This window comes from Sander vitreus, chromosome 21 (genome assembly GCF_031162955.1).
Source record: "Sander vitreus isolate 19-12246 chromosome 21, sanVit1, whole genome shotgun sequence".
Lineage (NCBI taxonomy): Eukaryota > Metazoa > Chordata > Actinopteri > Perciformes > Percidae > Sander > Sander vitreus.
The window spans coordinates 11490858-11512254 of NC_135875.1; the positions used below are offsets into that span (position 1 = coordinate 11490858).

General features: G+C 40.5%; 3 protein-coding genes across 5 annotated transcripts; 2 read left to right on the forward strand and 1 right to left on the reverse strand.

Annotated features, from left to right (window-relative positions):
• The first annotated feature begins 216 nt into the window (after window positions 1-216).
• Window positions 217-1745, forward strand: crygmxl2 (crystallin, gamma MX, like 2). Its single transcript, XM_078279959.1, has 3 exons — window positions 217-225; window positions 697-996; window positions 1470-1745. The coding sequence occupies exons 1-3, from the start codon at window positions 217-219 to the stop codon at window positions 1743-1745; spliced, it is 585 nt and encodes a 194-aa protein (XP_078136085.1).
• A 459-nt stretch (window positions 1746-2204) lies between these two features.
• crygmx (crystallin, gamma MX) lies at window positions 2205-3985 on the forward strand. Its single transcript, XM_078279258.1, has 3 exons — window positions 2205-2286; window positions 3022-3264; window positions 3567-3985. Exons 1-3 carry the CDS (start codon window positions 2278-2280, stop codon window positions 3840-3842), a joined length of 528 nt encoding a protein of 175 aa, XP_078135384.1. The 5' UTR covers window positions 2205-2277; the 3' UTR covers window positions 3843-3985.
• Window positions 3986-6696: 2711 nt separating this feature from the next.
• On the reverse strand, window positions 6697-21397 carry aldh18a1 (aldehyde dehydrogenase 18 family, member A1). Of its 3 annotated transcripts, none has more exons than XM_078279819.1 (18): window positions 21039-21397; window positions 20742-20846; window positions 19232-19383; window positions 18299-18448; window positions 16495-16599; window positions 16202-16360; window positions 15306-15396; window positions 14301-14425; window positions 13709-13853; window positions 13156-13229; window positions 12834-12933; window positions 12265-12485; window positions 11895-12032; window positions 11519-11714; window positions 11192-11313; window positions 10871-11057; window positions 8221-8316; window positions 6697-8074 (listed from the first exon to the last, which is right to left on the reverse strand). In XM_078279819.1, exons 2-18 carry the CDS (start codon window positions 20830-20832, stop codon window positions 7878-7880), a joined length of 2349 nt encoding a protein of 782 aa, XP_078135945.1. In that variant the 5' UTR covers window positions 20833-20846; window positions 21039-21397; the 3' UTR covers window positions 6697-7877. The 3 variants fall into 3 exon arrangements, with proteins under 3 accessions (XP_078135945.1, XP_078135946.1, XP_078135943.1); XM_078279820.1 differs by having other exon boundaries at window positions 16208-16360; window positions 20742-20851; XM_078279817.1 differs by having other exon boundaries at window positions 20742-20851.

A 21397-nucleotide genomic window follows, 5' to 3' on the forward strand; every position in this document is an offset into this window, starting at 1 on the left:
GGGGGGGGGGGGTTGTCAATTCTATAGGTACACTCTAGCAGACAGGAGATAAGGTACCCATGGGCTGTCAGACAAAGGGAACTGTAGTTGGCATCTGAAAAGGTAAAGAGTAGTAGTCCCTGACGTGTCAGAGGCCTCATCATCAGTGGGAGAGTATAAAAGGACCTGCAAGTGTGTCAAGGGCTATGTGCGCTTAACATCCACAGCCCTACAACCATGGGAAAGGTATGAGCTCACATGCAATATGGCAATAGCTTTGACAAAGAGGTGAAACATGGCAGGATTGAGGAACATGTGTCAAATATTGTAACAGGGAAAGAAAATGCAGCAGAGGGTGAAGAGGGGTACTAATTCCTGAGAACTTATTTTTGAGGTGGAAACCCTACTTATAGGTATTTACAAGGGAAGCGTCTGCGGAGAGCAACAATTATATGGTATCCTAAAATGACAGAGATTCTTAGTAACTGTATACAGTAACAACAGTGTTCAGATTGGACGAGGGTACAAAGAGTTCTTTAAATAAAAGTCAGCTGAAACAAGTTTCAATTGCATTGATTTTCACCTGTCAAGCTCTGAAAACAATGTGTACAGCAGACTGCAGAGGCTTGTATATTTGAAGGACTCATGAAAAAGTAATTGAGTTTGTTAAAGGGATAGCAGTGTCCCCTACAGTCCATTCATGAGTATTGCAACTAGTGCATTCATATACCTAACATTAACTTGAGTGCTGTATGCTTCTCTCTCCTTTTCAAGATTATCTTTTACGAAGGCCGCAACTTCCAGGGCCGCCACTGGGAGTGCAGCAGTGACTGCATGGACACCTTCAGGCACTTTAACTGCTGCAACTCCATGCGTGTCAGCGGTGGTCACTGGGTGGCCTATGAGAAGCCTCACTACATGGGTTACCAGTACATCATTGGCCCCGGCGAGTACCCTGACTACCACTGCTGGATGGGCTTCAACAACTGCATCCGCTCCTGCCAGATGTACCCCCCTGTAAGTCAATCAAACAGACAGATGGGATTGGTAGTCCCCCCACCCGCCACCACTCACCTTGTACATCAAATGCCGCTTTAGAAATGGATGTCAATCACTGGCCTTTTGATGTCATTAACAGATACTAAGGCAGGTCATAGCATAAAAGTATCTGTTGCAAGGCCCACAAGGAGACCCAGTCAGCCTTTAAAAGGAATATGATACACACCCCATAAGACTTGGTGCCTTCATTCTAATTCTGTTAGTCACATTGAGTGTTTCTGGCAGTTTAGGGAGGGGGGAAAATCAAATTCTGTCATGCTCCAAAAGAGTTGTTGCTCATTCTCATCTGTAGTAACTAAGCAAGTATGTACTCACCTAAATTCAAAGTTAAAGATATCAGCTTAGGGCTGAGAGCACTACCAAAGTGCTCTCTGGAGTTCATGGCTACTAAAATAGTGTAATAATCATGTTGTGATTTCATTCACATACAGTATAGAGGATCCTACAAGATGAGGATCTACAACAGGCCTGACATGATGGGACACACAATGGAGTTCATGGACGACTGCCCCAACCTGTACGAGCGCTTCCGCTATCGTGACATTTACTCCTGCAACATCATGGAGGGTTTCTGGATCTTCTATGAGCACCCTAACTACAGGGGACGCCAGTATTTCCTGCGCCCCGGAGAGTACAAGGCTTGTGGTGACTGGGGCTGCCACAACCCCATGGTGGGCTCATTCAGGAGGATGAGGGCTGTCATGTAAACTGCGCAACTAAAATTAAAAACTTGATTTTCAAATAACTATGTGCTTTGTGAGCTTATTTCAACAAAACCATGCAAGTCTGAAGTACAATACCACTCTTTGGCCAAGCAGTCCATTTACTTCCTGCATAATGTACATCTTCAAAATAAAGCCTGCTGCTTAATGATTTATATCCCTGTCAAATACCATTTAAAACAAGCCAATCCTTTTCTTTTTGATGCCGTGTCTATTCTCGCAGTTTGCACATAGGTTTCTGGCATGTATGCCAATAAAGGCAGATGTTGCAACTCTTATTGAAGCCCTTTGAGAAAGTGCAGTTGTACAGTATTTTCCATAGACAAACAGAGCTTTGACAGAGACAAAGCGGCTGCTGCAGCTCACCAGTCCTATAGTGTTCTGCAGTCTATACAGCCCACTGTGCTGACACAACAAAGCTTTGTTTCACATTTGCAAAGCCCTGATCCCAGCAGGTTCTATAAAGAGGTCTGGTACAGGCCGACATCTGGTCTGGACTGAACTAAACACAGTTACAATGGGCAAGGTAAGCGTGCAATTTTAAATCTACATAGTAAAAGCAACTAAAATGTTAGATGTATAGTATATTGATAATTTGTATCTAAAGGGTCTAAGGGGTAAAAAATGCTGCAAGGACACACTCAAAAATAAATTCTTTTTGTCACATAAAATGCTAAAGACCTTCACTGAGTGATAACTCAACCTTGTGTTGTTAGGTGTAGTGGTTAGTAGTTCTAAAGGATTTTTTATCCTATTCATATTTGCATAACATGCAGGGATATAATAAAATGTAATAAATTGCAAAGAATCACAGTAAAATAAGTAATAAATGAAACTGAATAACATAACAAATAGAAAATGGAAGACTTTAGACTAAGATGTTAGTTAGTGATACTTTGTCCTTTGTCTTCTGTTGAGGATAGTAAAAAAGTTTGGAGAAAAGGTTTGGAGTCTAAATTGCTGTAATTTAGGCCAATACTTTATTAAACTTCATGGGGCATTTGATCATACATTCTTCTCATTTATTCCAACATTCTTCACTTAGTTATTCTATACAAGAACTTTGTTGGATAAAGCTTACTTACAAACCTGGCTCAGAACATATAATGGTATGGTTATGAAACTAAATGAGACTTAGTTATTATTGTTTACGAGTCTGAAGAGCTGGATGACAGCTAACTTATCATGCATATAAGGTGTGTAATAGTTTGTTTTTGGCATAGCCCTGTGGTGATAATGTCCACCCATCTATCACTTGCAGGTTATCTTTTACGAAGACAGGAACTTCCAGGGTCGTCACTATGAGTGCAATAGTGACTGTCCTGAGATGCAAAACCACTTCAGCCGCTGTAACTCAATAAGAGTGGACAGCGGTTGTTGGGTGGCCTATGAGAAGCCCAATTATGGCGGCTACCAGTACATGCTGCACAAGGGCGAGTACCCCGACTACCAACGCTGGGCAGGCTTCAATGACTGCATCCGCTCCTGCCGTATGGTGCCACCTGTGAGTTTTCACTGATGCCCTACCCTGTTTGTAGGAATGTTATCACTAAAGCTTTTCTGTGGAAGTGCCAGTTTAGGATCATGTAGTTCTCAAGCCTAGTCTTAATGTTTTCAACACTCTGTGCCAGTACCTTTGGCTATTTTAAAGCCTCTTTGTTTAGCTTGACCTATAAAAGCAGTAAAAAGTTTGTCTATCAATTTATGTCAAATTGCCAAGTTATTCTACTGTAGTACTATTAAGTTGAACAAATTCTCATGTTACATGACAGTATCATCTTAGTCTCTCATTGTTTCTTCCCGTAGTATAATGGGAACTACAGGATGAAGATCTTTGAGCGGTCTGACTTTGGAGGCCAGAATATGGAGCTAATGGATGACTGCCCGGATCTGAATGAGCGTTTCCACACCCGTGACATCTCCTCTGTCAATGTCATGGAGGGCTACTGGATGCTGCATGAACACCCCAATTATAGGGGACGCCAGTACTTCTTGCGCCCTGGAGAGTACAGGAGACACCACGAGTGGGGAAGCAACAGCCCCACCTTCGGCTCTCTGAGACGTGTCACTGAGCTCAACTAATTCCCAGCTTTTTTACCCTTATTGAGCCCCACTGTTAAACATCCCACCGTCTTGTTCCCCTAATGCCAGTACTGTTTCAGTGTGGTTTCAACACTGTGGTGTCCAAACCTGAAATCTTACATTTTAATGATGGATGGTTTTCTGGCGTCTGATGTTGGGTTCTGGTTTTGCTGGGTTGCTTTGCATTGTTGGGTAAAGTTCCTCCCCAACTCAGTGCTCAAGCAATGCTCAATAAATAGTGATGATCTTTTTTGCTTTGGTCGTCCAAGAGCAAAATGGTTTGCCTCGCTGGTCCCCAACCTCCTGTCCTGCTGGAATCACAATAAAAGAAAACTTGATGGAAGTCAACTAAAGGGATCCTCTGTTAATTTTTTATTCTATTGACTACTACAGCTGTCACTATTAAAAGATCAGGGGGATATGGCTTTTCATAAATCTGAGAGATATTTTTCTCTTTAGTATGGTGATTGAACTTTTCATCAGACCACAGAGTTAGACAGAAGTGTAACCACCGAGGTCTAGACCAAGACCAAGAGTTTCCACAGTTTGCCATGATATCGTCATTCCACATACACAAAGAAAAATTATAAAGGAAACAGAAGCTTATTCTTTGAAGTTCGATATTAAAGACCAAAAAAAGGGTATCTGAGGATGAGCTTGTAGGAGTCTTTATGAGATCACATGGTACAGAGCAAGTGTGTTGGGTCCATGAAAGATGCCCACATTAGATCCACATCACAGGGCCAGTGCCAACTCAAAGAGTTGAAGTCAAAGTGGCCTGGTATTAGCCCCGAGCATCAAGCTCTCTCAGAACAAAAAACAAAACCCAGTCCACATCCCCGCTCATGCATTTTTCATCAGCCCAAGATACTGAACCCTTTCAGAAATAAATATCAATTATTGAAATTGTTAATTAGACGCTGCGTAATTGGCAAAGATGCACATTAATAAATAACTTTGACCATTAATTATTGATTTGAAAAAAATTGAAGTCCAGTGGGGAGTGCATTTGAGAGTCTCTTAAGATCAAGCACCGCAAGAAATATGAGTTTTGGCCTTGAGTAATGTCCAATTAAAGGATTGTCGGCTTTGCTGTACAAGTCCAGTGATTTGCCCTCATCATCCTTTTTATATCTGTGGACAACAATACCCAGCAGACAACATAACATCAACAGGGTGCAACATGGGATCTGATCAACTGGGATCTGGGGGCAATGGCAGATAAGAGATGAGAGGAAATGTACAGGCTGCCAGGCCTCAACCATAAATGGAAGTTAATCTAAGGTCATCAAGGGGCATTGTCTTCAAATATTAATTCAATTCAGGCAGTAAGCCCTTTAGAGTTACATAGAACTACTGAAAACAAGTCTATGGTCATTTGTGTTTAAAGTTTATGGGTATAACCCTGAAAACTTCACATAAAAAGAACAGTAAAGGCAAATAACCTGGAAATTCTGCAAACAGCCTTGCTTAAATATTCAGTACAGTCATGTTGCAAAATCTACTAGTTCTACTGCATTTTCTACTTATAACATCATTGAAATCTGCCCTTAGTTCAGTTAGTTTTTGGGAGCCATAAGGTTGGTACGTCAGCAGAGGACAGAACTGGAGCGCCCCAAAACTTGACAATATGGCATAGCAATATAAAATAAATTGTTGACTTGGATTCAAACACAGAGCATGAGGAATTTGACAGTGATTTAGCTAGGAATTGATAATCTGACTTACTGTACAGGGTCACAGTTTTTTGCCAATATATGATTATTTCAATGCAAAATGCACTACTCAACTTTAGTCAAAAATAAAACTTTCAGTCAGTAACCTAAAAATGGAAGCCTTCCATATCACAACAAAACACTGTGTCCTGTTAAGTAGAAAACTGGTGTTAATGAAACTGGGTATACATACTTACTGTACACCTGAATAGCTACCGTTACTGTAGCAAACAACTTTGATGCACGTGCTATTGTAAAATAGACTTCTATAAAACACTACGCATCAAACAGGCGATACTTAATGTCCCTCGATTGTTCCTCCTCTACCTCAAGTCATTTAGATGATATTTTCAATCGCTTCACACATGAAAAGGACAAAAGAGTGAGATCCGAGTTTTGTCTCCCTCTTCATCTTTGAACCCTTTGGACTTGGTGATGGGAAGCTGATTGAAGGGTAAGTAGTGCGTTCTAGAGAATGAATTCTTTAGATGCTGGAAAAGAGAAAGAAAACGAAAGAAACAGAGAAACACAAGCCTGTGATTCCATTATTAGTCTCAGTTCTCTTTCTCCCTCTTTTCATTTCTGATGGCTGGATAATTAAACCTCTACAGTATTGTCTTCCATCTTCCTTGCCCCACTTCCAGCAATGCGAATTCCCCTATGGGCAACTTATAAAAAGGCCCTTTTTAGACATCTGTTTTTCAGATCGGCACCATTTTTTTCCCCTTATTAATTTGTGTTCTTTGTGAAAGTAGAAAGACTAGTGCCAGGACAGAAATGAACACACATGCTCATTCTCAGTCCTCTACACTTCAACTGCAAAAATCAAAGAAAGTAAGAAAAAATATCCAAATATTCTTTTTCAACATTTTTTTTTTTTTTTTAATTCTACAGTACTGCTATTATACAACCCAAACCAATCCTTAAGTGTGTATTGCAAGACATCAGATAGGAGCTCAGCGGCTGGAATGGTACAAAGCTTAATTTAAAAGCAGTCGTGTTCTCCCCTCCAGCTTGAAGGAGGCAGCTTGTCAATTACGGTTCCTGCTCTGACAAAGGCTTTGGGCGCCACAATGAACAAGCAGGAAAGCAGCAAAGCATGGAAGAATGAGCACAACTTGTAACAAAGATGCAAAAATACAATGGATGCATACAAGTATTCTAACTTACATAGCGATAAAACAAAACTGGTAAAAGTCTGATACTTTTCTAAAATAATAAATTCTTATTTAAGTTTTAATACAGGAAATCTTAATCTGTAACTCACCCGGTTTATGTTAAACAGAGAAAGAAAAATGCTCTACTACTATCAAATGCCAACTTGTGTTATTAGTTCCATTACTGAAATTACCTAGACCCTCACCTCATCAAAATACCTGTACATTCAGAAACATACAGAAAATTCAACCTGGAATTACAGCAAGAAAAGAAAAAACATAACATTAACAAAGAAAGGACATAATCCGTATGAACCTTGTGGGTAATTATGAGCAAATGCAACCAGCTAAAATAAACTTGGGCCTAACAGATTATGGACAGTTAGAGCAGGAACTTGATGTTTCTGTGAGAATAGACTATGATATACAATATCAAATAAATTAAATATGTTTTAGATAAAGATATAACATGCCTGTTGTCATAATACTGGGTTTTTATTGGCTAGTGAGTTACCATGTGCTGACCCTTAACCACAGATACACTAATGTTTGCGAGGCTTTACACAATAAAACTGGCAAAGTAAGAACATGTTGGTACTAAAGAATATTTTGACATTCTTCTGCCTTTCTCGTACACATTTTGTGTGTAAATTAAATAATGTCTCTGTGAATAAGTCACTTTCAAAATCATGTCCTGAGATTGTATTATTAAAAAAATGATTTCAAACACTTCAGTTTTCTTTGACATTGCGTATTTCCTTTGTCTTAAATAAAAGTCATCTTAGTTAACTCCCTTCTTGTTCACAGTTTCTCCAATTAATGTATTATTGTGGAGGTATTGTGTTGTGATTGCCACATAATACCTCCTGCAGGAGCCTATTAGTGTAACTTACCTAACTCATATAAAAGAATCATAAGATGAGGTAGAATTCAAAACATTTGTAAACTCTGAGTAACAGTCTGAAGTCTAAACAGGGGACATCGTTTAGGTTGTGCTGATAAAATGGACCATTGGTGTGTTAAGCTTCTCTCTCCATGCTGTGTGCTTCAGAGGTTTAAAAAAAGTGATCTGAAAATTTGACCCCAGAGGGAGCTGCTGGTGAGCAATGCAAACCATTTTGACCAATGTTAATGCCAAGTGAGTGTTGTAAAAAGTCTCTGGTCTAGTTGCTGTCCCTCTGCACAGCAAGAGGCTGCTCAACAGGCAGGTTTTCATGGAGGTACTTCATGGTACCCTGCTCAGAGAAGTCGGCTGCTGTGTGCCCTGCACCTCTCAGGACCCACTTGGTGGTGAGCAGCCCCTCTAGGCCGACGGGGCCCCGGGCATGAATACGAGCCGTGCTAATACCTACCTCTGCTCCTATAGACAGGAAGAGGAAAAAAGACAGCAAGTGAGAATGGTTAACATCGTATCCTGTCTGTTGTAAAATAGTCTGCAGTTGTTTGAGAGAGAGAATAACAAATGAATAACAGATGATATGGTGATGACACACATCCTCCACATACCTAGACCAAAGCGGTAGCCATCAGCGAAACGTGAGCTCGCGTTCCAGAAAACACAAGCGCTGTCCAGCTGCTGAAGGAACTGCTCCGCTGTGTTCTCTGTAAGAGAAAGACAGCTTATTGGCGCCACTAGCTCACAACCTTTTATCTCTGATCCAACACCCTTTCAGGCATAGACATGAAGTATCTGAGGATAACTATTTATTGCTATGCCATTGAAATTGAGTTTAAGTGCTCATATTATGCTCATTTTCAGGTTCATAACAGTTTAGAGGTTATATCAGAATAGGTTTACATGGTTTCATTTTCAAAAAACACTATTTTTGTTGTACTGAACATTGCTGCAGCAACTTTTTTCACCCTGTGTGTTGAGCTCTCTGTTTTAGCTACAGAGTGAGGCATCTCACTTCTATTCCATCTTTGTTGGGAGTCGCACATGCGTAGGAGCTAGAGTACAGAGTATGTGGGAGTGCCACGCTAGCACCTAGGCGAGCATTTTAACGTGTTACAAAGTGACGCACGTTCGTCACGGAAGTAAAGGCTGGACTACAATAGAGCTGTTTGGAGCAGTTTGTGAACAGTGTTTTCTGTTGGAGATGGTAAGTCCCTTTGGGGTGGACTTTGGGCTTTTTCACTTTGTAAACATATAACATGCACAAAAATGATATACAACACAATAAAGGAAAGGGAAAAAGCCAAAAAGCATAATATGAGCACTTTAAAGCACTGAAAACATAATTACAGGTATTAATTGTGGCCACTGCAATCGCAAATATCTCTGTTACCCAATGTTTTTTTTGTACACAACCCAGGCCAGTGCTATAGAGAGGCAAAGTCCCTCCTCTTACGGTGGACCGCCATGGGACCTTAATTCGGAAAAAATATGAACGGTAGTGAATGGGGAACGACAAATTATTTTTTGATCCCGTTTGAATTGAGCCATGAATTACACATATGATGTTCGTCACTTTAAAAGATAATTTTGTAAGTCAAGAAAGTCTCAGTTTATTGTCAAACTGTTGAAGTATAAGACTGTGAGAAAACGTAATTATAAAGACAACACACTTCAAAGTCGCATGGATGACATCTTGCTGAAGCTACGATGTCTGCGTGTATCGTACCGGGATGTAACGTTACTCCACACAAGCAGAGGATCTTGCTTGTTCTTTTGCTTAATTCAAACAGGATCAAAAAATAATTTGTCTCTCCCCGTTCACTACCATGTATATTTTTTTCCAGATTAAGGTCCCATGAGGTCCACCGGAAGGGGAGGGGTTTCGCTTCTCTATAAACTCTTAAATCATGTAAACTGTGACTAACACCCCAAAAACACAATCTACATATAATTCTATCATATCAGACAGGATAATTTGGACAACTCCATAGGTCCAAATGTCATCAGGAGAAATCCTTGAGTTGCCATATGGCTTTAAAAATAAATCCAACTCATTTAGATGTAAACACTCAGCAAATTATGTATTAGTGAATTAAATTAGGTTGACATTTTTGCACAAGAAGGCAAGGCAGGTTTTTCTCTTGATGACGTCACAGATTATCTACCAATCCACCAATGTGTCCGTCAGTGCGTGTTAATATTGTACTTGTATACCTAGATAATCTATCAACAAGTGTGTGTCTGTCTCTATCTTTCTATTTATTTATCTATGTCTACATTCTATCCAGTGTATCTATTTATATATTGCATCTCTGACATTAGCTGACATAGACCCAAACAACTGAGCACATGTTAATTCATTGAGGTACCTTCTGTGGTCACCAGATGGCAGCAGCACATCCTTCACTGCACGTGAGAATAATCCTCAATGTAGAAATGTGAACGGTTTCTTTCTCTTGAATTTTAAAAAAATGCTGCTCACTTTTATTCCGATCACCCGAAGAAACGTGTGAAATATTCTGCGTATTTGTATTCCAACCATCTATAAGGGAATTGCACCTCTGTTTTTCCATGCATTGTTTTTAAAGTTATGTACAGGATTCTTCTTAGAATGGTTCCTTTTGATGCAGTCTATCCATGTTACAAACGCAGCTATTCATGGGACACCTTTACTTCGCATCAAGATTTCACGATATTCCCAGAAATTGCCTCGACAAATGAACACATCATAAAAATGGCAATATGTTAGTCTTCAACACTGTCTGCAAGCAATATGGCCACAGCCTTTAAAATTGGGAAATACTCTGGACACTGCGCAGAATGGTTTCAATCAACATGAGTCAGGAAGATTTGAAAAAACAAAAATGTGTTTAAACATGACCCAAAGTCATGACAGGGACAACTCTTTTAAACGGTGTTTTAGCATCTGCTCTACATTTTAAATGGGCTCTGCCCCAGACGTTGGAGTCACACAGGGAGGCTGTGCACTCATCCTGACAACATAGTGTCACTGCTCATTAGCCACTGTGGCAGAAAGAGAGATGAATGGGGAAAGTGAATCAAGAGCGTGAGAAGGAGAACTTGATAAATATCAGACACATAAAGAGACATGGAGCAATACAAGATTGACCAAGACTAACAAGTGCTGTTTAGATTAGAACAGAATAATGCAAAACTGCATCTTTTGAGCCATTTTAAAATGCAAACTGGTCGAGAGACAACAAGAAAATACTAGCACGAACACAGTGGGCCACCTACCATTTTCTGTGATGATAACATCTGTGTGGGAGCTGCCATACTTGTGAATATGGTCCACAGCCTCCTGCATGCTGTCCACCACCTCTATGCAGCACTCCAGATCACCGTACTCAGTCCGCATAGACTTTACCGCCGATGGGCTGAATGTCAGGAAGGAGGCGAACTGAGGGCCTGCATGAATCTTCACCTAGTGACACCACACAGATTAAAAGATAAATAAGATAACAAGTCCTCTTGTAGAAACATATATATTCAAATTAAGTTTTTTTATTACCAAATTATCCTACGTTGGGATACTAGTAAAGAATTTCAATGCTTTACCCGTTCAGTGCGCAACATGTCAATGATCTGGTCAAACAGTGGGGTCCTGAGGATGTCCCTGTGGATCAGCAGAGTTTCCATGGCATTACATGCAGCTGGGTAGTCACACTTGGAGTCTCTGACTGGAACGGGAACATATCAGGCAATAACTGATCCGTAATTCATAGTTGGTTAAAGTAGGGTTAAGTAAAGTACCCCCTAACATACATGTCTGGCAGAAATAGCCTACCTATTTACTAATACAGTAGAAATTAACTACTAATCCAGTAGAAATGTACACACGAGCGTCTACACTACAAGTCAGCAGGGAGATTTATATATGCTGACCAATTTTGATGACTTTGTCAACGCTGGCTTCTGCATCGACGTAGACGTGGCAGATTCCCTCGCTGTGACCCAGCACTGGGATGCCCTTGGCCGCCCGCTGAATGTTCCTCACCAGTTGGGATGAACCTCGAGGGATAATCAAGTCGATCATCTTGTCCAGTCGGCATAGATCCTCCACCTCCTCACGAGTGCTCACCTTGTAACAAATACAGGTTTGTCAACCACAGCAGCTACATGCTACAGCTTTGCTTGGGCAGATTTCTAATCAACTGACTGAGGTGATGCATTTTCATCCAGAGTTATCCCAGTACATCTAATGTGCTATATAAAAAGGTTTGTATTGCCTTGTAACAAATGTATAGGAAACGTATTTTACCAGCTGCACTGCCTCTCTGACTCCGTGCATGGAAAGGGCTTCCTGGGTGAGCTGGTGGAGGACACGGTTGGTGTTGGCTGCCTCCTTGCCTCCCTTCAGCAGGAGGGCGTTGCCACTGGCTATGGCCAATGCCGACACCTGGAAACACACAGGCTTTGTGATATTACTGCAGTCGTTTCAAGAAAGTCCAGCCAAAAAAATTAACGAGAATCTAGATAAATTTGTTGCAATGTATATTACATTTCCAAACAAAAGTGTTTTCGGTGTGACATCTTAGTAATGTATTTATGTTGTTTGCATTTTCCAAGACAAACTCAAACTGCCAGATCTGTTTGTGTTAGTTTGTGTTACGGCAGCTCTGCCTGGATACCTGTGGCAGGCAGTCAGGTCGGGCCTCAAAGATGACCAGAAGAACTCCAATGGGCACAGCGATCTGCTCCAGCTCCAGGTTGTGAGCCACCCTGGTCCTGCGCAGCACACGACCCACACTGTCCTGGGCAGCCACGGCGATCTGGCGCAGACCTATGGCCAAGTTGTTAAGTTTGGCAGGTGACAAGCTCAGACGCTTCAGCATGGCTGGTGGCAAATGGCCTGCAGAAAGGATGGAGAGCAAGGTTACACTTTGCTTTTAGGTGATATGGGATCAAACTTTCGTTAACTGAGGCAAACCATAGAGAGCCCTCTGGTGGAGAGAAATTAATTCAACTGCCCAATTGGAAATATTTACAAAATGATATCTCTCTTAGGTAAGTTTCTGTTGCAATATTATGATAATAATTATATTTGATTATTTCCTGCCAGAGAAGAATCTGTTGATTAAAAACCTGTTTGTGGATACATGAGCTTATATAAAGTAAATTCTATGGACACTGTTGCAAACAGGTACACATTACATCCTCTCTAAACCTGACAAATTGACTTAATGGGGGCCTCTGTTACCTGCATTTACAGCCAGGTCTATGTCCATTTTGTTGGCAGCCAGAATCTCTTCCTTCCTTTCGGTCAACAGCTCTGCTAAATGGCAGATGATCTCACTCCTCTGACAAACAAAATAGAGGCAGGATGAGCATGTAGTACATCTATCCACACAAAGTCAGTGTTTCTCTGTATCTGATAACAGGTAAGCTCAGGACTAAGCTTTTAAATTATACGTGTTTATAACCTATAGTAACATTTTCAAGAATAAAGTGAAATCTTTTAACACAACTAATGATGTTAACTGAAGAAAAGATATTTGTTCTTATTAAAAACAATTTGGCACCTGGTCGGGGTGCAGAGATGCCAGGGTTCTTCCAGAGTTGCGTGCCACTTCTGTCTGATGCTCCACAGTTGGGCCTGGCGAAGGATCAGGGACAGGACAGATTCACTCAAAATACATTTGGTTGCTAGTTTATTATCTACACATAGCTAAACCTACTACTACAACAGCCCTATAATAAATCCTACCTTCATACAGGTTATGTTTTTTGTTGAGAAACTGTTTTATAGAGGTGTTGACTCAAGTTTAGTGTGCGGTACTGTTGTACTGTATTGGTTATAGAGAGGGGTTTCTAATATTAAGTATACCCTTAATAATATAAAACATAGACAAAATATTAGAAACACACTTCTTAGTATGATGCAAAATAACTCTGCAGCATGACAAACTTCAGCCTCCAAAATCATCATAAATGTAATCAACACCTCTTTCATGTTCAACAAAGACTGAACATTAGAACTATTAGACTGGGTTCATTTTAGCCAAGTTTACTGCTGAAATAATACTAATGTGAGAAGTGGTTGAAAGAGAAAGCATTAAGCCCTGGTGAACTCACCAGCAGGTTTGATCTCAGAGAAGAAGGTTCCCACCTTCTTGCCCTCCACAATGTCAGTGATGACATGACCTGTTACTTTGGGGTGGGTGCCATTTGCAATGACCACTGAGGTGCCACCTTGCAGGGCCCAGAGGGCAGCCTTGACCTGCACAAAAACACAGCACAAATGTCAAAACCACATGTTACAGAAGCAGGGCAATATTCTATAAATTGTTTGTTGTCTCACTTTGAACACAGGCAACTGTCAAGAAACAGCCACATGCACACTTTACAACATAGCTGACAATTTAGGAATTGTAAGCAGCGGTGGAAGAAGAACTCAGGCTGTTTACTGAAGTCAAAGTACCAGTGGAGTGCAAGTCACGGCGAATGATACATTATTACAATGTATTAACATCTCAATAACAGGCCTGGGAATATAATCTTTATCTCTAAACATGAGGAGAAGAGTAGTAGATGATTGAAGTAGAGTAAAAATCCATAGTACAAGAAGCTTTGCACTTTGCCCATCTGATAAATACCCACTAAGACGAGGCTTTTAACTAGAATTTAAACACAATCATTTAACAACAGTGATTAAGGACTTTCATACCTTGGCCTCCATGCCTCCAATACCAACTCTGGACTTTGTACCGTAAGTGATGGACTGCTGGTCTCCAGGGTAGAAGATGTCAATGAGCTTTGCGTCATCTGTTCCAGGGGGGCTGTTGTACAGTCCTAAGAAATCAACAATTCTTACAAAACTTATCTGCTCACGCATGGGTCTAAAATACACAATGCAGTATGACACATAACCTTAAACTAACAAGTACAGTATACTAGTGCCTGCATCATTCAACAGGCAAATAAATAAATAAACAAACTGATCATGAATAAATTTGACAACATTAATGATTCTCAGTTAACCTTTTAAATCTACTTAATTGATACTGCTATCAATTAAGTAGCTCCCTATTGACATCAGGACGGCTGAAAGCCTACGCATCTTCCGCCCGAAGGCTAAAAACACATCTCTTCCGAATGCACCGCGGATAAAAAAAATAATAATAAAAAATAAATAAAAATATATATATATATACACACACACAGTATGTGTACTGTATATTTATATATATCTTGAAGCTGCACTTTCATACGGCTCGTTGTAGTTTTGCTTATTTAAAGCTAATGTACTTGCACTTACTAATTGTTGTCTGGAGTTTGCACCTTCAGGGTTAAAAGCACTTAATTGGAAGTCGCTTTGAATAAAAGAGTTAGCTAAATGACATGTAATGTAATACTGAAGACCCTGAGCCATGACATACTCACATGCACACACACACACACACACACACACACACACACACACACACACACACACACACACACACACACACACACACACACACACACACACACACACACACACACACACACACACCTTAATGCAACCCCATCAGCATCAATTTCAAACATGAAGGCAGAAGGTATGTGTTTGTCTCTCTCATATAACTCTGTTGACCCTGAGAAGGGTGTTTTTTTTCCCGGTGAAGAGTGCAGACAGATGGTGTTGTTACCTAACAGCTGACCCAGACTGTTGTTGTGATAACGCACATACCTTCCACGTCAGACAGCGCGATGAGTAGGTCGGCCTTCATCTCTACAGCTAGCCGCGCCGCCAGACTGTCGTTGTCCTTAATGCTGATCACCTACAGGGCCAGAAAATTGCTGATGTAAGATTCTCAAGACAGAAAGTCCACCATCTGCCATTTACTCATCTGAGCCTTTTCTTAAGGCCTAGAGGCAAGCTGATGAATAGAAACAAATAGCTAAACACGTTTAAAACTGTGCAAAGTATTCTATTATTACCAAAAATGTCACTCTGCTAGATTATCAGGGCAAATCTTAGCGGCCGTGACAGTGAAAAAGTGAAATTATCAGCGACCAATTTAATGAAAGTGCAATTTCTTTCCCAGATGCTTGAGTAAATACCTCAAACAGCCACAACCAAGTCCATGTAAGTTTTGAAAATAATTATGTATAGCACAAAATTTGCAAACCGTTTACATTTTCATAATATTGTTGTTTTTTCCGATGGGCATTTATTTTACCTGTGTAATGATAGAGAGAGATAGAGAAGAGAGTGAGGTAGAATTATCTCCAAGAAAAAGATGTGTTAGTTATTTCTGCAGGAGAACAGGTAAAGGAGGCATCTACCTACAGAAGTTAGTCCCGGGCCCTTCTGACAGCACCTCCTCCCCAGTGACGGCGTGCACTGCCATCCATCCCCTCCTTGCATGCACATGCCTTCATGATTGAGGGCAGAGCTGGTGAGGTGAATCAGGGTGGCAGAGGTGTTTCAGCGTGTGTGTGTGTGTGTAGATGACAGAAAATACTCTAGCTAATGAACAGGGACTGTCTACACTATATGAACACTGTCTCTACCAACCACTTCAGCACCCCTGCTGCCACTGCCATCACTACCAGCGTCGCCCCCATGCTAACTATACCCACATTTACCCCCAGCAGGTCACTGTTGGGCTCCGGCGGGGGCACCACAGCGTCATTAGTGTTGATGATGGGCACAATGTTCATACGCAGCAGCTCCTGCAGTGTGCTGTTCAGATTCTGCCTCTTTTGGTCATCGTGGAAATCCAGATTCGTCACCAGGACCTGAGAGCAGAGTTAATAAAGAGCAGAGAGTGAGAGAGAAAGATTTAAAAGGAGAAAAAAAACATCACTCTGCATAATACATATGCTTCTTGAGCATTTCAAAGGGATTATTTTCTTATGAAGTATACAAGTACCTGTGCAGTGCAAGTGCTGTACTGGGTGAACATAGCCTCATACAGAGCCATCAGGCCACTCTGTCCAGCCGCAGCACAGGCCCGAGCCTCCAGCACTGGCATAGACTGCAACACAAATGCAGTAAACGTCTGGTTACATTGATTCTCTTAGTGAACAGATTATCTCGACAGTTTTTTGGCTGCTCAGAGAAATATGCCAGTGCAGGTGTTCTCTCGGTTATCAGTAGGGTCTGGCCAGAGGCCTGTACTACGAAACTACGTAACTTCAGGTTCAACCCAAGGTTTTGTGTATCATGACGGTGGATCAGTTGTTACCGGGTTAACTCAGTGTGGTAATTTATGCTGAACACCTAACCTGCTCGGGAGCAGGTTATGTTGGAGATTAGAGATCAACCGGTGTAAAAGCACCGCCTACTGACTAATCAGTACTCGATTGATAATGGCGTCACCGTTCTTAGAAGATCAGGTGGAGCTCGGTGCGCGGAGAGAGAGAGGTGCGCTCAGAAAAGTTAAAACATTTAGAGACCGACAACCCCGTTAACATTCCCTGATGGGTATTTTTATGGAAGATATATAGATTTTCAGCAGAGGGAATTACATATAGGCTATTTGTCGGCTTGTTGAGCTGTGTGTTGCCAATGCCACACATCGGTTTGAATTATGTTTTTACATTTTTTATTTGCTCTCACGATCACTTATCACTGCCAGGGTTGCAACTGGAATAATAGGCTAAAGCAACAAGTGTAATTATGGTCAGATCTTGTGCCTAACTGATAGGGAAGTGATATTGATAAGTGTTGTGATTTACGTATTTACAGCGTCGGCTGTTTGTTTTTTTGCCAGCTTTCCTTCCTGTTTTAGGAAGCAGCGACTGTAATGCGTTTTGCCTGTAAAACCGTGTCTGTATTCTTCATATTTATGTAGAATTATAGTTTGCTCTTGTTATATAAAATATGCTGCTCTGGTAGATGTTTGCGATTGGTCATGCTGTGCAAACACCGCCTCATTTATGTGAACGCGCGCGTTGCTGGATTGGGAAACCCTGGGTTGACTGAACTAGTTGATAACCACCGTCGTGACACAGCTCATGCGGGACCGCGGTTGTTAGGTTAGGTGAAGCCGGGTAATTGAAAGAAATCCAGGGCATGTTGATCTGGATTCATAGTTCAGGCCTCAGGTAAGCTGGTGTGTCACAAAACAACATTTATCCACATAACCTGACTGCGGGGGCATCATGTATACACAGGAAATATTGTATGTAACAGAGTTAAAGAATAGTCTATAACATCTTACATAACAGCTGTTGTAATCTAAAAGCTGGTCTGCCAGATGATGGTATTAATAGCTAACATGCAATTTTGTAGATAAATGTACGATATGTTAGGTTTGAATGAGCTGTCTGACAAAAATAATAGAACACTTGCATGCACTTACATTGCAAGGCAAATGATAATCAATGGCATCATAGGATAAACTACTTACTACAGAGGTGGATCGACAATGATTTGACAGTCTCAAGAAACACTGAATATTAAACTACACAAAGGTAGTATTTATTACACGCTATTGTACTGTATTGCATTATATTGGACAGATGTCACCAGTACTGCGTCTATTTACTTTCAAGAAAAAAAGCATTTGGTGTTTGTTTTCATGTGATTTACTATGGCAACAAATCATTGATGTTACCTCAATTTACTGAAAGTTTCAACCCACAGAGAGCAGCAGCAGTAATTTCTTATCAGTGTTGTTTTACACTTTAACATTGCCTTAAGCCTCAACACATTCCTCCACCTTTTCTTACCATATCTTTGAGCTGATTGTGTCCTGAGTGCAGCGCCTGTCGGACACTCTGGGACAGAAGGATCTCATGTCTTAATCTTTGCTTGCCAAAGGCCACTGCTCCACTGGTGACAATCATCATCTCCCTGTCTTGATTCTGCAACATGGCCACCTGGACAACAATACACCAAATTAGGACTCATACAACACAGCTGGGCCCATTACAAAAATACATGTTTTCCTACTGACCCCTTGTGGTAACTAACCATGATGTTATTTTTTGTTTAATTGTCTTTCAATGTTTTGAGATATTTTTCCCTGACATTTCTGCATCTATTCCAATACAAAGGGGTGAATGGAATTATGCTTGTGGTGCTCAAAGCAGAAAAGTTACATTTAAAAACTAAATGCTAAATGCTTTCCTTACCTACTGTACTGTTGTGTAAAGATAAAGCAATACCTGGGAAACTACTGAAACCACCGAAGACAAGTGAGAAAATGTTTTTCGGTCAACGGTCCTACATTTTCTTTTCATATAAAGTGCATTTATTCAGATAGTCTTGCAGAGATTGAGATCTCTTTTTCAAGAGTTTCTAATAATGAAAGGTTACCACTATATCTCATAGATGGGTAGTAAAGGAGAAAGTAGAAAGAGAAACATTTAATTGAAGATGTGACCACGACCAAATAATTAACAAAAACATAAAATAAGTTAGAATCAGAAGAAAAGCATATTTATGTAGATAAATGAATGAATGTTAGTGAGCTACTCAACAGATAAACTTAAACTGCAGTGGATAGAAAAATTATGAACACTGATGATTTACATCTCATAGAACTTAAAACAGATGATGTCAAAGCTTGTACTTCCTTTTTTTCCCCCCATCAAGATAGGACTTCGAAGTTATTTTATACTTCATTAATGTACAGTCTGTGCTGGTTTTTGGCCTCTCACCTGCTCGACAATGGAGGCCAGCCTCCCCAGAGCCAGGCCACATTCATCCCCACGAGTGACCACAGCACTGCCGAGCTTGACTACGATCCTCTTGGCCCTACGCAGTTCACCGCGGTGTGCAAAGGAGCTGCCATGTGCCCTCCCCTGGGAAACTGTAAAGAGGGAGAAGATGTTATTTTTATATACCTGGTGAAAAAAAAAAGTGTTTTATCACTTATTTCAATGTTACTTATTGGAAAACACAAGGAGAAGTAATTTTGAGCAACAATGGAATGATGCCTAAATAGATAAAGATAGACCAGCCAATGACGAAAAATCTGAACTACTTTGTTGTGATTCATTAATCAAAAGTTAAGGGCAGCCTTGCAAAAAAACTTGAAAATTCACCTTATATTTCATGTAATTTACATACATTTTAATACCAATCTACAGACAATTTAATCAGAAAGCAAAATAAGAAAAACAAAGCAGTGTTGTAGGCGGCACCTTATACAACCATTACATCAATGTGCAAACAAGCATGTTTTGCTGGTTTGATTGGATTACATGACAGAGAAGAACAGAGTGAAGCCTTGCCTACATGTATCTGTAACCTGGGAAACAGATAATCACAGCCTTCAAACTGCCACATCAGCAGGGCAAGCAGAAAAGCCTGTGCTGACATTACACATCTCTCTGGAGCAATGAAGCGCATGACAGAGAGAGAGAGAGAGAGAGAGAGAGAGAGAGAGAGAGAGAGAGAGAGAGAGAGAGAGATGACATCTTGTTCAGACTAGAGTAGGTCAGAAAACAAAGTATGTTAGGTGCACAATGCACATCTGGATTTCATCATATCTGCCTGCAGATACTGTATTGACTATTATGTTGACATTGACTTGACTATCATCAACAGTAGAAAACCAAGACTCTATCACTCTATCAATTTCCCAGTGCCTGAGGTGACCTCTTCAAATTGTTTTTTTTTTTTTAGAGCAACAGTCAAAGTTTTTTATTTTTTTTTTAATTTACAATAATATACAACAGAACATTGATGATATATGGCTTAATAAATTATGAAAACTTAATTTTAGGGCTGCAACTAACAATTGTTTTAGTATTGATTAATCTGTTGATTATTTCATATCAACAGATATTCCCCCCCCACACACACACACACACACACACACACACACACACACACGTTTGATGTTATTTTATTTATAAGTATCGGTGATCGTCCCCTATTTTAAACAATAAAGAAAGTAAGACATCTTTTTCTTATACAAAGTTTAGTAGCCTACTATTCTTTCTGGCATAATTTATCATTATTATCAACTGGATTTTGTATCACCATAGTCACTAAATGTATGTAGAAATGCAGGAAATGGTTTTTTTTTTTGGCTGAGGACCACCAGACCCCCTGTTTTGCGTCCCCTCCACTTCTCAAACCAAAGTTACACCCTTGATCTATACTATACAGTGTTTACATGGAATAAACTGTATCACAATGTAGCTCTGCAGCGTGGCTTGCCTTGTGTCAGTGGTCTGGTGAGCAACCGGCATACGTGTCTCGGGTAATCCAGTGGGATCCTTGAACACAGGGTCAGCCTTCGTAGCAGCATTGTCACTTTAATGACTTTACTATCACAGAGAGTGAGAAATATATCACCATCAAATGCATTAAACTGTGGTATTACAGAGATAAATTAGATGGGAGTAGTATATCTAATTTAAATGGCAACATGAAAAGTAACCCCTAATGTACAGTCAAAATATAATTAACGTTATCCTCCTGGTTCCCTAGATGGTAAAGAGCGTGTGTTCTTACTTAACCTCCTGAAGTCCCAGTTTGGCTTGTCCTGTGCATGTAACGTTACCTGCCCTGTGTAACGTCTTCTATTGAGTTTTGCTCATCTTTAACCTGTTATTCCTTCATTTATCACACAACAGATGTGGACTCTGCGTGTGCACGACTCCTCCCCTGGCTGATGAAGCTGTCACTGCAGTTTGCATCATGTGTAAACCGGCCGTTTCGCTAACGGTACCACGGCGCCTGTAAATTAATTTCCGCTGCAGTTAAAAGACTAACGAATAATTCATTGCTCATGGTCGCGTTGACATTAAAACAAAAATATGTCTATTCAACAGAGAAAGCTTCTTAAATTAGCAGTGAAGTGGCAGGATGTG

Coding starts and splice junctions, on each gene's coding strand:
- crygmxl2 (XM_078279959.1), top strand. Junction 997..1,469: donor CCTGCCAGATGTACCCCCCT/GTAAGTCAATCA, acceptor ATTCACATACAG/TATAGAGGATCCTACAAGAT.
- aldh18a1 (XM_078279819.1), bottom strand. CDS start 20,832: ATGCTGCTACGAAGGCTGACCCTGTGTTCAAGGATCCCACTGGATTAC. Junction 15,397..16,201: donor GTGACCTGCTGGGGGTAAAT/GTGGGTATAGTT, acceptor CTGGCCCTGTAG/GTGATCAGCATTAAGGACAA. Junction 13,230..13,708: donor CTCTGAGATCAAACCTGCTG/GTGAGTTCACCA, acceptor ATCCTTCGCCAG/GCCCAACTGTGGAGCATCAG.
- crygmx (XM_078279258.1), top strand. Junction 3,265..3,566: donor CCTGCCGTATGGTGCCACCT/GTGAGTTTTCAC, acceptor TTCTTCCCGTAG/TATAATGGGAACTACAGGAT.